The sequence below is a fragment of the Aspergillus oryzae genome, chromosome 5, assembly GCF_000184455.2.
Source record: "Aspergillus oryzae RIB40 DNA, chromosome 5".
Taxonomy (NCBI): Eukaryota; Fungi; Ascomycota; class Eurotiomycetes; order Eurotiales; family Aspergillaceae; genus Aspergillus; species Aspergillus oryzae.
The window spans coordinates 1289816-1307196 of NC_036439.1; the positions used below are offsets into that span (position 1 = coordinate 1289816).

Consider the following 17381-nt stretch of genomic DNA (forward strand, 5'->3'; position numbering starts at 1 on the left):
AATGTTGTTGTTCAGGTATGACATTTTCGAAGAACTGCCATCTACCCTGTGCTCACAGTGATCGCTCCCGCACTGCTACCCCGGCCGGAGAAGTGTCGTGCTGGAGGCGGGGAGCCGAAGTAACGGCCTTACTGCCGGTGATTTATCGGGGGATTTCCTCTTCACACCCCACAAATACCTAGGTCCACAGCAGCTCTTCTTCAGTGGAGTAACTGCGGCCATGAATTACCTCTTCTAGAAACATTCAGTTGTGGGCGAATGCAGTGCTAGTTTCAGTACAATCATGGGCATTGGTCGTTGGTTCCAGGGTTAGCGTGCTCATATACAGATCCATATCAAGTTGTGGCTCACCTTCACCAAACACCAGTTTACTCATTGGCCTAGCTATGTGCAATTAAAACCGGATGCCCAGCCTATACAGAAATGGTTGCTACCACCATCTCACTAGAACCATGGGGTTCGCTCGGAGACGTTTCGGCGAAATTTCCCCCACGTGGAGACGAGGCATTTTGAAAGCATGGGAAACATTCCACACACACAAAACCATGACTCTCCGATTTCTAATCATTGGATGAACGAAGCACACTGGGTCTATCACAATATAACTACCAAAAACAGCACACTATACACATTTGGGAGAGCCTCGTGGAGATAACCCGAGCTTCCTTTTTGAGTTCACCTAAATTCGCGCATATCCACCCGATTACTAGATGCAAACTTCAAGCTTGGCTACCGAGTCCATCAACTCCCTCACCGTCTTCTTAGCACCCTCTCCGGGTTCCTCGTACGGCGTCCTCGGCTTCGCCTTCTCCTCGGCCCCCTCAATTCCGGCCAAGGGCGCCGAGTAAATTGCGGCAGCATATTTAGTAGACGCAATGCCACTCTTGCAGGGACTCTCCGCTAGCGCCGCCTTCTGCTGCAAGTCCAAGGCCTCCGCCACCTTCCCGGCCTTATACAACTCATAAATCTTGGCCGAAGTTTTGGGGAACACATTGGCAAACGCCCCAATGCACCCAGCAGATCCAACACTAAGCCCTCCAATCAAGAAATCACACTGCCCGCCATAAACAGCAAACTCCTCCGGCTTAAGTGTGGCCGCCAACCTCGTAATCTTACCCACCGAAGCACAAGTCAACTTCACACCCACCACATTACTCTTTCCATCTCCCCGGCTGGCAGCAGACTCGCGCACAATAGCCGTAATAGTCTCCGAATCAAGATCAACCCCATTACACACCCCAGGGAAGTTGTACACAACAACCGGCAACGGCGACTGACGCGCCACATCCGCAAAGAATTTCTTCACAACGGCCGGCGTCGTCGCCTTTCCGAAATACGCCGGTGGGAGAACAAGCAAGTAATTCGCACCCGCACCCGCAGCATCATGCGCTAACTCAAGCACCTGCTTTGTGGAGTGGGCACCCACACCGGCCATGAGCGGGAAATCGGGACCGACGGCTTCGCGAGCGGCAGCGATACATTGGGCACGCTCTTCGCGGGTGAGGAGGAAGGCCTCGGAGTTTGTGCCGAGGATGACTAGGCCCGCTAGTCCGGTCTTGGAGAGGTAGGAGTAGTATTTCTTTTGTGCGTCGAAGTCGATTGTGTCGGTGCTGTGGTCGAAGAATGTAATGGCGGGACACCATACCCCGGCTTTGGGGACGTGGGGTTGCGGGGTGACGTGGGAGCCCATTTTTCTTTCGTTTTTCCTCGCCAAGTCAAAAATATGTTCTATAATTTTATGATAAAAGTAGAAGTTAAAGGTAGTAAACGTAGCAATGAATGAGATATTTGAATAATTGTCTTAATATTAATCTGAGGATAATGAGATCTTATATATTCATCGCAAAGCGGGGAATGAAGGAAAAGTTTCCGTGCTCGGGATGCAATACCGAGATTTTGCCCGCTTATCGTCCACTATCTACGGAGGTTTGGGCCGAGATCTCCAAGTCGTGGTTTCTACTGGATGGTTTGGCCTGAATGCTGTTTTTAGGGTCTGGCTCTATGACGCTGGACTGGGGATTTGGGAATTTGGGGTGGAGGAGTTTTGTCGGAAGTGTTGCCGGTCGTTGGTGAATCATCTTCTGTCTGTATTACTTCAGTATAGAAATCTACGATTAGATCTACCTAAGCTATGCACATATCACCACTACGATTTACGGTCATGTGGATGTTATACAACTTTTACACCAAATATCAAGGTAAGGAGTTTCGTTTATAGAGTTCAATTAACTATGGATAGGATGGCGCAATGAAAATCTCATTAGTGAGCTCATTCGGAATTCAGGTCGTGATATGTTATCGTCCAGTTCGTAGCTTGATATGTCAATATCATTATGAGCCCAGTTTAATGCTATGTAGACGTTAGTGGACGGTTATTCTATAATAGATAAGGGACTAGCTTACCGTGATATCCTCCCACTTCTCCCACCCGCGTCCCTTTACCTCGGCCAGCTCTTCCATGGTATATTGTCGTCCCGTTGTGAAATATCCGGCGTTGATCTTTGCGTCGATCTCGACACGCGAGTCATCGGGGATCATATCTTCGGGGATAGGGACTCGTTCGAGGATCTTAATGCCCGATTGGACGATCGCGTCGTGTTTCATGTTGGACATGGAGAGCATGCGGTCGATCTTCTTTATGCCGAGCCAATGGAGGATGTCAGGCATGAGGGCTTGGAAGCGCATCTATATAGAATGTTAGTATAGTGATAGTAGGTAGTATAAATTTGAAGTGATGACATACATCTCTCACACCAGCGATGTTCTCAGTCCGCGTAAAGTACTTGTCTGCCGTGTCACCACCACGCTTGCGGGCGTTGTACACAAGGTACTTGATGACCTCGCCCAGAGCACGACCTTCCTTTCGGAAATAGATAACAACTCCACTGCCTCCGTTCTGGGCTTCGCGGATCGCTTCCCGGATACCGAACGCCAGATATGGCCGGCATGTACAGATATCAGACTGGAAGACATCACTTCCATTACACTCATCGTGGATACGCAAGGCTAGTTTGACGTTCTCATCAGACACACGCTCAGGTGGTCCAAAGATATACACCGTCAAACCACCAATAGGCGGCAAGAAGACCTTGAGATCCGGTCGAGTGATCAGCTCCGGATAGCTCCCACCAGTGTGTTCGAAGAGCGTCCGACGCAGGATAGGTTCCGAGACGCCGAATCGGTCCGCAACTCCAGGCAGATACCACACCGGCTCGACAGCGACCTTCGTCACCCGGACTTCACCCGAGGAGTCTACCACGATTGAACCATCCACGTCAAGCTGTCCGTCTCGCACTGCCTCCCCGATCTCCGCCAGTTTCATATTAGCGCGGGTCACCGCCATGGTAGGCCGAATGTCCCAACCGGCGTTCAACTCATCCCGGAATTGGTTGACGATATCGTGACCGTAGGGGTCCATTGACACGATCTTGTCTTTGTCGGCCCAGGCGGGCTGCCAGGGGAAATTAAAGGTGGGTTCACTGTTCTTAAAGTCCGGACGGAAGTCAGGGGGGAGGTCGCCCGCAGCGATGGCCAGGGCGTTGTAGATGCTGTAGCTACCGCCATGGGCGCCCATTGCATTGCGTCGTTTCAGCAATGGCCCGCTGCGCGAGACCACTACTGGACCACGGGATTTGGCATCTTTTGCACCCCAGTTCAGGGGCACGGGGTCTATACCGCTTTGCCCGGGATAGGTGGTCAACTAGTTCGTAGATCAGTGTGAGGGGAGATTTGCAGTGGAGTATTCTAAGTGCGAACTTACGACAATGTGTGTGCTATAGTGAGATTCTGGTGAAGGGGCGGCCTGGACGGTTGTCCCGTCAGCTCTAGTCGTTTCGGGGCTATCTGTGGTCATAATGGTAGGTGGTGGTTAGGATAGGGATGAAGATGGAGGAGGTAAGTGAAGAAGAAAGGAAGAGGGAAAGGGAAACCAAGGGATATATATGAAAAGCAAAAGCAGGAAAATGGAAAGGAGCAGAACGTCTCATTTTACAGCTTGCATTCCCTCCTTACTGCATGTGACCTGTGAATTGGTACTGTAATCATTGACTTGAACTTTCTTTCATTCTGGTCTCTCCGCACCTTATCGTATCGTATCGCCTTATCATTGTTTCCCCTCTATCGATAGTGACCGTTATCTCCTGAGTAATACCACCATCTCCACCAGAAATGATAAGCTCAACAAGATATCGTATATTAATTCCCTACCTCTGGACTCCTGAGTAAATTTAATTTTACCTCGTGCACACATTCCAAAGGGGTCTTGGGCTCCTGTCTGCTGAATGCAAGATGATGTTGGACTGGCTGCAACGCGGGGTTGCGGCAAATCAAAACCCCCTCATTCCAAGAATCTGGAATGACCTGTCGACTGCTACACTGGAACCACGTTACTCGACATCAAAACCCAACCAAAACTGCTACCTAATCGGTCCTCATCGGTGGAAATTACTTGATAACTGCCTATTACTCAATCGATATTTGATCACCTCCGTTTGTATTGAATCGGTTAGATTATACTCATAACTCTGTTCAATGTAGAATATATATATCTATGCTACCACCATGGACCCAGCCAACCTAGTAGCCTTACATTCTCCGGAGAGAATATTACAATGCCTTATAAGACCTCCGTATAAATTTAGGGCTATATACTTTTATGACCCCCGCATAAGCTATAGCTACGAATAGTAGTCGAGTGATTAAGAGCTCTCGCGCACGTGACTTCTGCTTGACTACTACTGGATTACTGACAAAAGCGACCCTCACGTCCCTAATAGATAGCCAGCTGCCGTAGTCAGTTCAACCAGACAAGTTCGCCATACTTTCATGGGCCGTACGAGCCGGTAGTGTAGGAATGCATTGCGAGACGACGTGAGCGAACGACCATCGGGATTTGTTCTACGGGATTCAACATAGTGGCGGTGTGATGACCTACGACCGCTTTACAATATCTACAGGCTGATTGAACTTCTCAAAATATGGTCATGTCAATTGGTATCTATTATTCTTCGGGACTTTTCTCCACATAAGAAAACCTCGTAAATCTTCACATAAGCATGAAAGCCGTGACTTCACCGCCCGAACTGGGCCTGGGCGCGGGTGTTCTTGATAGTCTTTTTGATGATATCCTCAACTTCGTCCCAGTCCTTCGTATCCACCCGCTGGATAGTGCAGTTAAAGTACTGTTGGATTTGGTTGAGCATATTCCACTCTTCCCGGTTGGAGACGAACGAGATGGAGACACCCACACGGCCGAAACGTCCGGTACGACCGATACGGTGCAGGTAGGTCTGGAAGTCCGCCTGGCGTTCCGGCGCGCCGGGTTGATGAAGCTCTGGGATGTCCTGGGCACTAAATTAGTATTTATTTCTATCAATGGTGGCAGCGTGTCCTCATTTCGACTCACATAATTGATAACCATGGACACTGTAGAGACATCAATACCTCTGGCGAGCACGTTGGTGGTAATCAACACCTTAGCCTGGCCAGCACGGAATTGGTCAATGACAGCGTCACGCTGAGAGCCTTCAATACCACCAGTCAAGGATGCAACGGTATGGCCTTCGGCGACCATGCGCTTCTCAATCTCAGCGGCGGATGCTCGTGTCTATTTACTGTTAGATGCGACTTAATAAATGAGCTGGGCCACCAACCTTAACGAAAATGATAGAGGAAGCGACAGTAAGAAGACCGTAGAGCTGGACAAGAGTCTTATACTTATCCTCCTCGTCGGAACAGTCAAGATAAAGTTGCTTGATACCCTCGACGGTCAGCTCTTCGTGCTGCAGCGTAAGTTCGTTGGCCTGCGGGGCAAATTTGGACGCGTATTGGTGAACGTGGGTGGGGAAGGTGGCGGAGAAAAGAACGACTTGGATATCCTTTGGCAGCAAACTGCGTACGGTTAGCTGAAACTGCCCTAGCTAAGTAGGAAAGGAAGATTGAGGAACTCACGCCTTGACACGGATACACTGGTCGCCCAAGCCTTGCTGGTCGAGCATGTTATCCGCCTCATCCAAAACAAGAACCTTCAGCTTATTCGCAACCATGACACGCTTCCTGATCATGTCCATGACTGTTCCCGGAGTACCAACGACAACGGAGGACTCGATTTTCGAATGGCGACTGTTAGTGTCTGCAGGAACGGCTGTTGAGACGTTAAGACCGTCCAGGAACTGGCCCATGCACTGGATGACACCAACAATCTGACGGGCCAGCTCTCGAGTTGGAGCCAAGATCAAAGCCTGGGGCGTCTTTTGCGCCTGTTCTGTTGAGAGGTCCAAACGGCTCAGGGCATTGAGGACGAACGCAGCTGTCTTTCCGGTACCCGACTGCGACTGGCCGACCAGATTCTTAGGAGGGTTGTTCAAGAGCAACGGGAGCGCTCTTTCTTGAATCTTCGAGGGTTTACGGAAGTTCATGGCAGAGAGTCCTTGCAAGATGCGAGGGTCCCTAGTGAACGACATTTCATCAGCTGAGATGGAATGGCAAATCCAAAGCACGAGGTTTCACATACAGTCCAAGGTCCTCAAAACTCTTCACCGAATAAAGAGGGTTGTTAGGATCTGCCTGGAGATCGCTGAGTTTGACTTCGACCGTGTAGTCAGGCTCGTTAAGTTCGGAGCCACCCAACTGAGCGGCAGCGCCATCGGCCTGTTCATTGTCGGTCGTTTCAGTAGTTCCTGCGCAAAGGTGATGTTAGTAGTTGTCGTATAGATCACGTATGGCGGCCGCTATTGAAAACAACGCGTATACCTTCAGGCTTCGATCCATCGGCCGTCGTGATACGATCTGCCAGAGGGTTACCAGCGGAGGCAGTTTCGGCAGGTTGTTCCGCAGACATCGTGAAGGAGTTTTGCGAAATAGAGAGAATCAGAAGATTGGACAAAGGGTGTCAGGGCGAGGTAGAGGCGATCAAGACGGTGAAGAGACGGCCCGCGGGGTAAAGCAAGCAAGCTAGCTGGAGCGGAAAAGAACGATCAGGAGGCGTGGTAAAAGAGAAAGTGGACCTCTCCGTAGAGACTAGGTATTGAGACAGCCTTCCTTAGACGCAAAAGCTCAGAGTAATACAGCAGCGATTATATGCGCCTGGTAGGTATATTCTTAAGAGGGGACGTGACGACAGCCAAAAAACCCAACACCTACCGCCCAGCATACTGCAAACACACTATTCCTGGTTAGGCGAACGACTGGACGGATATAATCTAACTTTATAGGGGAGGCGGTGGAGTATGTGGCTCAGTACAGTAAGGCATGACGTAATATTACACCTATCTTGGCCCCGGTGCAGGTCCGAGAGCCGCCAACGTGGCCTGAGAAAGTCGTTCGGTATTGTCACCGGCGTTACTCCAGCCATCTTCCCCGCTTCCGCATGCCCCCTTCAGGTAGCCTGATAGATTGTCAGGTACAGATCCGCTTAGCGGTTGGTCACTCCTTTATATCCAGAGCGAAATCACGACGAATCATTCGTGTCGCACAAGAAAAGACAGCACGTGGAGGTACGTGGCTAAGCCAGTCCCAATCATAGCTGCCTAAGTCTAACAGATATTCGTCTTAAAGCTTTGTCCTTTACATCGAAAAGTCTCATGCGCGCGATCTCTGAGGGGCTGTCACATCTACAATGGCAACACCCGATGTGGCTCCTCAATTTGGAGCGGAACTAAAGGTATTCATGGTACAGACACAATGAGATAGATAAATCTAATGCGAATCTACAACAGGATGCGTTCAAACCAGTCAACAATTGGGTATGTATGCCTTTGGTCACTTCCCACCTCCATGCTTCACTGAATACAGTTGTGGCACCATTGACTCCAGCAGACACTTACTGATATCTCTTTTGACCAGGTTTCCCACGGGGTACAATGGCTCGACGAGATACAACAATTCTACCGGGAACGGAGCGCCATCGAAAAGGAGTACGCCGCCAAGCTGACGGCCCTCTGCAGAAAATACCAGGATCGCAAAGCCAAGAAAATAAGCACATTGAGCGTCGGAGATACTCCAACGATGACTCCAGGTTCACTTGAAAGCGCTTCACTTACCACTTGGACTACCCACCTAACCACCGTTGAAGCGCATGCGGGAGAACGTGATCAGTTCGCTACAAACCTCCTTGTCCAGGTTGCGGAACCTCTGAAACTAGCTGCGACGCAATATGAGGAAATCAGAAAGTCTCACGTTGAATTTCATGCGAAACTGGAAAAGGAAAGAGACGCCGCCTACGGCGACCTCAAGAAGGCAAAGGGCAAATACGATGGGGTGTGCCAAGAAGTGGAGGGAAAGCGCAAAAAGATGGAGAATTCGTTCGATCACAGTAAACCCAAGGCACAGGCCGCATATCAGCAGCAGATCTTGGAAATGAACAACGTCAAGGTTGGTAGCACCGATCCGCCTGAAGACCGTTGCTAACTGAGGCAGAATTCGTACCTCATCAGCATAAACGTGACAAACAAGTTGAAGGAACGGTTCTACCATGAATACGTCCCGGAGCTACTAGATGTGAGAAACAGTCCTGGGAATCGAAAACTGCATAGCTAATACTGTTTCCAGAGCCTGCAAAACCTCAACGAAATGCGCGTATCGAAGTTGAATTCACTATGGTCACTTGCGGCGCAACTGGAAAAATCTTCATTATCTAAGAGTATGGAACACATGGCCCATCTACTCAACGAAATCCCACGGAATGTCCCACACCTCGATTCGCTCATGTTCCTGCGCCACAATGTCAGCCAGTCCCAGGAACCACCTAATATGACCTTTGAGCCTAGCCCTGTTTGGCACGATGACGAAGCGCTTGTCACCGATGAGACTGCGAAGGTCTTCTTGCGCAACCTTCTCAGCAAGAGTAAAACACAGGTCCGAGAACTGAGAGTTGAGGCCGACCAGAAACGCAGGGATGTCGAAACGTCCAAGCGGATCCGCGAGAACATCCAACAAGGCAAAGACAACCGAAGCGAGGTCGAGGTAGTCCGATCTATTTTCTACCTGCAGGGTGCTTTGCATGAAGTGGAGCGGAAGAAGCTCACTGCCGAGGTCGAAACATCCACTATCATGTCGGTAGTTGGTGATCTATCGTTGGGTGCCAAGAATCACAACTTCAAGTCGCAAACGTTTAAGATCCCGACCAACTGTGACCTCTGCGGGGAGCGGATATGGGGACTCTCGGCGAAGGGATTTGATTGCAGGGATTGCGGATATACGTGTCACAGCAAATGCCAGATGAAAGTCCCCGCAGAATGTCCTGGCGAACAGAATAAGGAAGAGAAGAAGAAGCTCAAAGCGGAACGACAAGAACAGGCCAATGCTACACCACACCTCGACCTTGAGCCGACAACTACTGGTTCATCTGCCGCGCCGTCCCTAACTCGGAAGGATACGATGAACTCATTGAGTTCAGGGTACGCGGTGAGTGCCAACCGGTCGTTGTCCAACGCTGCCAGCCAGCCAGCGTTGGCTAACCCGACCGAATCGGCTGCTCCATCTCCGGTGCCAGAAGCGGCGGCAACTCCAGCCCCTGTTCAGGAAACCAAGCCTAAGAGAAATAGGGTCCTAGCTCCACCCCCTGCGCAATACGTCAAGGCTCCGCCAGTAGCTGAAACGACGAAGCCAAGCGAACCACGCGGCAAGATGGTCTATCCATTCCAAGCTGGAGGAGCCGACGAAATAACCGTTCAAGATGGGGATGATGTAACTATTCTTGAACCGGATGGTGAGTGTTCCCACATGTTCAATAGAAACGTTGAAGCCTTACTGACTTCCTAACCTTCATTAGATGGATCTGGATGGATGCGCGTCCGCGCTGGCTCGGCCGAGGGCCTCGTCCCAGCCTCTTACGTGGAACCGGCACCCGCGGCGTCCGTAGCCCCTGCGACCAGCCCCGGGATGGCTGAACGTCCGGGATCCACTTATTCCACCTCCTCCGCCTCATTGGCAGGTAGTGCGGTGGGCAAGAAAGTCGGACCGGCCGTAGCACCTCGCCGGGGCGCTAAGAAGCTGCAGTACGTCGAAGCGTTGTACGACTACGAGGCCCGCAGCGATATGGAATGGAGCATGGTGGAAGGCGACCGGTTTGTGCTGGTCAACCGAGACGGCGGGGACGGATGGGCCGACGTGGAAAGAGGAGGAGTGACCAAAAGTGTGCCGGCCAACTACATCCAGGAGGTGTAGTCAGTCGCAAGACTCCGTGTTGTACCGATGTATATACGCACACGGAAGGTATATTTTTATGTCTGTCATTTGCATTGGGGAGCCTGGAGCTGAGGTTCATTATTTTTGGATTAGCGGTCTGGCTATTGTTAAGTATCCGTCTTTTTATTGACCGCTGCACATCCTGGCATAGATCATGTAGCAAGCATTCGCCTCGGCTGTAAAGAAGTTGGACGTCCTATTTTTCCCAATGAGCATAGCATTTGCCTCGACAATGTCGACATATGTACTTGACCATAATCTATGGCACTGGCACGAACATATATGCATGAAAGAATGTAACCCCCCGTTAAGCATACAAGCTAAATGCAAGGAAGAGGGAAAAGAACCCACCCAATAATAAAAACACAAGATCATCACTCATCATCGTCATCATCATCATCGTAAAACCTTTTAACGCTCATCCCCCCACCCCCCAACACCACCAATGTTAGAGCGCATCCTCCGACAACCACGACCAATCCTCCTGCAGAACCCCTCCCTCCAACGCCCCAACATCCAAATCCTCCAACGAGAACCCGCCATCCCCAAACGCGCCCTCCCCAAACAACAACCGCCCCGTCGGATCCGCATCCAACGGACTAACCATCGACAACGACACAGGCACATCACCCATGGAGCACAACGCCGGCGTCACAAACTCGCCTCCGGTGAACGGCAGCGCCATACTCGACCGCGCAAACGGCTCCGGCTGAAACTGCGGCTGCTGCTGCTGCGGCGATTGCTGCTGCGGTGGCGCGGACACCACGGGACCCGACGCGGCCATAATCTGGGGACGACTCTGGGGACTCGGCGTCGGCGAACTGGACGAGGGTCTCGGCGCAATAGGAACTAAGACAGAATTCGAACGCGAAGAGACTCTAGCGGCACCTCTCTGGAACAAGCGAAACTCAATGAAACAACCCAACATCAGCCTGTGGTGTTTTATATAAAATGGTTTCCCAGTGTGTGTGTGTGTGTGGCTTATGTGATATATTTCTTTTTTCATTCAGAGTTTCTTTTTCCTTGTCTTTTTGGCTTTTGGTTCTAGGTTCATAGGGGTGCTTGGTCACATTGTACTTTTGAAGAGGATTTGGCCTCGGCCTCGCGTTTGAGCTTGGTATGCTCTTCTGGTGTTGGGCAGGGAGTGTTGTGGCATACGGAGCAGGTGGAGAAGGGTCGACCTTTCCGATTGATGCGGATTAGCGGTCGATCTGGGTTGTTTTGTTTCTCAGTTAGATATGGTATTCATGATAGAAAGTGAGGATGTAGACAAGAGACACACCATGATGTTTACAAGTCGTCACACGGTGTCCGCGGACGCAAGCTTCACAAGCCCACTTTTCACCGTCGATGAGCATTCCTTGAGGAGTATGAGCGGATCGACGAGCATGGTGGACGGGTGACGATCGAATTTATACGTGAGCAGAGGGTCTGAAAGAGGAAATGACAAAAGGGTAAGAAAATAAAAAAATAAATTAAAAGGAATAAAAAACTCAAAAAACGCTGCATCACAAGAAAGAAAAAAAAAAAAAGAAAAACAACCACAGCCACAAATACTATGACATCGATACTACTCTACGGGAGGTTACTAAGGAACGTCCAGATTGGGAAGTAGGTCAGTCTGTAACCCTCATTGAACTGAAACTAACGGAACAAAGTTGAGATCGCTGCATGGATAGAATCGGTAAGAGATACACAAACCAGTCATTTACTATGCGGGATTTTCCCCTCTCAGCTGGTCGCTTTTAATTTACTGTGTGGGAAGGATTTTTTTCCCACAGTTTTTCTGCTGTGATTACCAGGTACATTACATTCCTCATCTGTGTTAGTGAGTGCGGCAAAACGGTGAAATGGAATGGTGCAGCAAATTCCCTCATACATTGGTGCTTTTTCCCATTCATTCAATCCGGCCGGGTTACCCCCTTGGGATGGGCAATCCTGCTGCCTGGACCCGAACTAAGGTACGGGTTTGCTAAATATTGGGTCGTGGTCCTTGAGATATTATCCGGCAAGTGTCATGAAATTGGGAAGGGTGACGCTCGGGGCAGGTTGTGGCTGGTGCTGGAGCTCTGAAAAGCTATGACTTTTTTTTTTTTTTCCTTTTTTTTAATTTCCGATTCAACTTTATAGCTAATTCTATTATCATTTGAAGAGTTAGGAAATATTTCCAATTCAAATAGACAATCTCTCTTAAATTGGTATGAAAATCCATAGAAGGTCTCTTCCCCTCTGACGTAGTGAAACCGCCCAGATGATCAGATGCAAACTTCAAAGAGATCATCTCGCTTGCCAGGACCACCACCGAAGAAACACCAAGCAAAAGAAGTAATGAATGGAGGTGGCTGAGCAGCATCGGCAACATCTTGGCAACTTAACCTCTTTCTTTCCCCTTCTCCTCCCCGAAGCTTAAGCTCGAGCCAATCCGGACGGTCGTCGTGGCGCAGGATGCAAATAAGCTATGCTTCAGTATGAGTGATTAATTCCCCTCGGCGGTTCAGGGTCAGATTAGCAGCCCGAGTACTAGCAGCTGTAGTAGTGGTAACTATAGTAGGGCTCCATATTATAGCGGGCACCCGTCGTAAGCGAGAATAACGTCGCAAGGATACGCTGTGGCCCAGCATGGACGTGGATTGGTCGTGGTTCAGCTAAGCTACGCTAAGGTTGCTAAGCTAAATAGGCAGGTGCTTCGAATTGGAGTGCAGCACGATGCATGAGGCATTTTATTCGCTTCGCATTATCATTACTACATGATTATCTGGAGTCGTGGATCGGGTTGGCTGTACTTGTCAGATTAGGTTCGGAGGTTTCGTGACAACGTGCGTGCACGGGTCAGTTTTTCTCTTTTGTTTTGTGCCTAGGTAGTATCTATTTGCTACTGTGATTTGTCTTACGATTGTCTTGGTTTTACTAAATAACCACCGGTCCCGTGGCTTTGAGATTTTTGTTGACGTGTTTTCTAAGAAATCATGGATTCATTACCTCTTTACCTATCGATCTATCTATCCTCCTACCTATTTGTCTATACATTGAATGAGTCATGTCTTCCGTCTCGGAATCTCGTGTCTCATAACTTGCCTTCCTCGGATCCCGCCGAACATAACCCTATGTACCTCCCTTAGTCAGCAATGCACGTTATGCTCCAACTTCCACTTGGAGATCATCTTGTGTGGCATGAATCAACTACAGTAACCAGCAGGAAACCCGTTCCTCCTAATCTCAAGGACTCTCTCATCGACTTTGACGAGGTTACAGCCGGAGCCTGGCTCCTTACCGTATCCGGCGCATTCAGTTTCTCAGCCAACACCTGGCCGTTACTTATTCAAATTGAGGGTACTGCCGACATTTGATGGTCTTGTCCCTTCAGATACTGTAAAACGGTCAAGGAGGACAATAATTATCATGGAGCACTGAGTTACGGGCCAGAGAAATGACCTTGTACCTTAATAGACGTGTCTAGTGGATTCGCCAGAATGGGGTACCCTTGACAAGGAACGCCTTTCCCTATCGTCAATTTTCAGACTGAAGTGGGCGAGATAAAGTGAAGTTCGTCTTGTCTCGTTTCGTCTTATCCATTTTATGCACCCAAATAATAACAACGCTGACCCTACCATACAGCGAACCAAACCCCTAGGAATGAGGATTGAATGATCGTGCTTTCCACGCGGCAAACGGTGGAATAAGTGTGGCTTCTCTCCAGCCGACATGGAGAGATAACAACAATTATGTATCTCTACCTCGTGTTGGTAAAATTGGAATATGCCGGCAAGAACTACTCCATGCAACTCGGAGATATCGCATGGATCAGGCCATGGAGCGCGTGCCTCTCAACTCATTGTCTCTAAGGAAGATGTAGACGGCTTCTTTGACAGCTCGTACATGTTTCCAGGACCGTATCCGATCGCCTTCAAATAAAAATAACAGACTGGATCCCCTGTCTTGTAAAGTGTCAGTTATGAGTCTCTAACATGGGCGCCTTTTTCATGCCTGGTCGGAAAGAGATATGGTAGTGATACCAGGCTAGGTATAAAAGCACCATATAATTCCCCTCAATACGGGAACTGATACATACGACCATAGGGTGTGGAGAACAGGGCTTCCCGTCCGCTCAGCCGTACTTAAGCCACACGCCGGGAGGTTAGTAGTTGGGTGGGTGACCACCAGCGAATCCCTCCTGTTGTATGTATTTTGCTTTTTTATATCTCACTCACAGACAGTGTTAATGACGCCGAGAGCAGAGACTGCGACTTGGGATCTGTTTTCCGTTTGATGCTGAGCGAAGCGGCCATTTCGGGGGAGGAAGTCCAGCTGGTAGTACGATAGATAGTAGGATTTACATTTACGAGGTTTGATAACTTAGAGCTCCACGGTGGCAGGTACCCCGGTCGATCCTCACATTTGCTTTTTCAGGTTTACTTTTGTTGAGTTTGCTTCTTCCCTATGATCGACAATGTTTTTGGAACACTAGTGATATGGGAGTGAAAATCATCTCATTCTACTACTTAAAAATGACCGGATACCAATGTTGTCTTTATAAGGTCATTTTTACTGCATTCCCTCGTTGACAGCTACTATCGTTAGCGTGGAATATTGCTTCTAATTGTACCAATCTGGGTACATCATGCAACGTTATATTAACAATCTCTCTGAGCAATGAATGTCAATTATACCAGAATGAGTCAGGTAAAGTACCACTTAGTTCCTCAAGTCACATATTCCATTACTAGACTTGCCTAAATATGATAATGAGATCACGTACTCGGGTACTGTTTTGGTACTACACTGCTAGTTGCAGCCTAATCTTACACAAATCATAATGCTAGTAACTTTGTTATCATTGTGTACGTGGGGTTAACCTACTTCACCATCTCCTAGTCATAAGGCGAATGAGGATACTGGGGTCACACGGATTTATGAATCACCGTATAATCAAATCGTTCAGCGTAGGCTTCGACAATTTCAAAAAGTTTCTCTTCCTGTCTGAACCTTTTTCTTTTCTTTTCTTTTCTTTCTTTTTTTTTTTTTTTTTTAAAAAAAAAAAAAAAAAAAACCTCGATGAGCCTTTTTTTGAACTTGAGATTTATATAGATCAGCAAGCATTTGTCCAAGATGCCCCTGAGGAGTGTGTGAGACTCGTTTATCACTACCTGCTAGAGAATTTGCTGTCACCCAGCATGTGGCCGAATGCATCTCCGATCCCATGTTAATCTCCACAAGCCCGGTCTGTCATTGTTATTTCACCAATAGTCTATGTAGGATATTGCAGGTACCAATTATGAGGATGAAGGCTGAAAAACTTGTGCGATGTACGACTCTGCTCAACGAGTAGTGTATAAGGTATGAGGTCTTGGCCTCAAACGCAGAGGATGGATACACAAGACGCATTTGGATAGCTTAGGGTGTTAGTTTGCCGATCACGTTTATCTTTCTAACCTTTTCAGACGAGCTTCGAGTAGTTAGATAAAGAAACCGAAACCAAAGAATAGGCAAGTAAGATTAGATTGTACGAGGGTAGATAGCTTCCCGTGACCTAAAGCTACTACTTGATACCCCGTAAGCACGGAAGGGCGTTTGCCATTGGTTCTGTGTGGAAATGAGATGGAGCTAAGAGGTAGAGGGGCTTAACTATTCTGGTATAGTTCTCAGTTCGATCGAACGCAACGGTTATCCTTGATCGACACCTACTAGTCCTTTGTTGTAACGGATGCATCATGCATGTAATGAGATGAGATTTGACCTACAATAACAGTTCCTCTCCTACACTGAGCCTTCAAGGCCAAAGTCATCTCTACTTATATAAAATGCATCTGTTCTTATATGCACTTCTTTGAGCTTATTAACCTCACCTTCCACTCATTAACAACACAATGGCCTCTTCCCCAGACCTAGACACCCCAATGCCACCAGACCACCGCACAACTTCCGGCCTCCTAGCAGAATATTACATCTTAACGGTAATCGCCCTGGCTCTCGTTCTCCTACGAGCATGGGTATGCCTCCGCCTAACCAGAAACTGGGGCTGGGACGACACATGCATCGTAATCGCCTGGGTATACATCTCCTCACCCAACTCAATACGAAAACTACTAAGGTCAAGACACCTAGATCGCCCTCCTAGCCGGCCTCATAACAATCCAACTCGAAGCCAACCTCGGCCTCGGCCGCCACGCCATCTACCTCCCGGACCCAGAGCACACGGTCCTCCAAATCCTAAAGGTCAACACAATCTACCAAATATTCAACGTCATCTGCGCCCTGGTAACCAAATACTCAATCAGCTTCTACATCCTCCGAATCCGAAACAGCCGTGCTGTGCGCTGGATACTAGCCTGGCTCATGTTATTCATGACACTAACTACTATCGGTGCCGTCGTCATTCTCGCTGTCTCCTGTATCCCGCTAGAGAAACAGTGGAATAAGGATGTCCCCGGTACTTGTCTACCCCCGAAGACTGTGTACAGCGTTGCGTATGTTCAGTCCGCGTTCACGATCGTTATCGATCTTTGCTTGACCTCGGCTCCGGTTATCATCCTCTGGGATGTGAAGATTAAACGCGGTCGCAAGACGCTGATATGTGGGCTTATGAGTCTCGGTCTTGTTGCTACTGTTTCGAATGCTTTGAGGAATTGTTATCAGGGTGGATTGACCGCGCCGGATATGCCTTGTATGTTTCCTTCCTCTCTTCTCCTTTTTACTCTGCTATCAGTCAGTGCATGAGAACCTCCAATCACTAACATGATGAATTAAATAGATGCCATAACAAACGTAGCCATCGTTTCAATCCTCGAAGTCGGAACCGGGGTTATTGCCGCTTGTATCCCGGCCTGCGTTCCGGCTTTCCGGTGTAGACAGAAAGCCGAGCCAGTGGCGAATAGTTATCGGGACAAGAAGATTTCTGTTATTAGGGGAGGTCGGTGGGATGAGGGTTCTGGCAATTGGTCGTTGGGGAATGCTATGTCTGATTCTATTGCGTTGTGTGGAGTTAAGTCGCCGGGTAGGGTTGTTACCAAGGTGACGGCTTGTTAGGGTTGGGTTGATTAATTGGTATGTTGGGATGTTTGGGTTTAAGATATGCTGTCAGGGTATTGGGCGATATTGTGTGGAAGATGGGTGTTGAGAGTGTGGTAATGTATAATTACGGAATAGGACTTGTTGTAACATGGTTCTTGGTGACTGTGGTCAGCTTAGGTGAGTTAAAC

The 17381-nt window shown here is 48.8% G+C and overlaps 5 protein-coding genes across 5 annotated transcripts; 2 read left to right on the forward strand and 3 right to left on the reverse strand.

Annotated features, from left to right (window-relative positions):
• Positions 1 to 706: 706 nt before the first annotated feature.
• On the reverse strand, positions 707 to 1690 carry AO090701000399 (dihydrodipicolinate synthase family protein; the record flags this gene model as incomplete). Its single annotated transcript, XM_001823192.3, has 1 exon — positions 707 to 1690. The coding sequence occupies one exon, from the start codon at positions 1688 to 1690 to the stop codon at positions 707 to 709; it is 984 nt and encodes a 327-aa protein (XP_001823244.1).
• A 704-nt stretch (positions 1691 to 2394) lies between these two features.
• On the reverse strand, positions 2395 to 3853 carry AO090701000398 (putative GTP cyclohydrolase II; the record flags this gene model as incomplete). The annotated part of the gene is made up of 3 exons (XM_001823191.3): positions 2395 to 2685; positions 2744 to 3700; positions 3761 to 3853. 3 exons carry the CDS (start codon positions 3851 to 3853, stop codon positions 2395 to 2397), a joined length of 1341 nt encoding a protein of 446 aa, XP_001823243.3.
• A 1216-nt stretch (positions 3854 to 5069) lies between these two features.
• On the reverse strand, positions 5070 to 6838 carry dbp5 (ATP-dependent RNA helicase DBP5; the record flags this gene model as incomplete). Its single annotated transcript, XM_001823190.3, has 6 exons — positions 5070 to 5342; positions 5405 to 5605; positions 5652 to 5889; positions 5950 to 6447; positions 6512 to 6677; positions 6751 to 6838. The coding sequence occupies 6 exons, from the start codon at positions 6836 to 6838 to the stop codon at positions 5070 to 5072; spliced, it is 1464 nt and encodes a 487-aa protein (XP_001823242.1).
• Positions 6839 to 7615: 777 nt separating this feature from the next.
• On the forward strand, positions 7616 to 10164 carry AO090701000396 (putative actin polymerization protein Bzz1; the record flags this gene model as incomplete). Its single annotated transcript, XM_001823189.1, has 6 exons — positions 7616 to 7660; positions 7716 to 7742; positions 7843 to 8370; positions 8416 to 8496; positions 8548 to 9706; positions 9770 to 10164. The coding sequence occupies 6 exons, from the start codon at positions 7616 to 7618 to the stop codon at positions 10162 to 10164; spliced, it is 2235 nt and encodes a 744-aa protein (XP_001823241.1).
• A 5885-nt stretch (positions 10165 to 16049) lies between these two features.
• On the forward strand, positions 16050 to 17208 carry AO090701000392 (uncharacterized protein; the record flags this gene model as incomplete). Its single annotated transcript, XM_001823188.1, has 3 exons — positions 16050 to 16232; positions 16288 to 16846; positions 16934 to 17208. The coding sequence occupies 3 exons, from the start codon at positions 16050 to 16052 to the stop codon at positions 17206 to 17208; spliced, it is 1017 nt and encodes a 338-aa protein (XP_001823240.1).
• Positions 17209 to 17381: the final 173 nt, after the last annotated feature.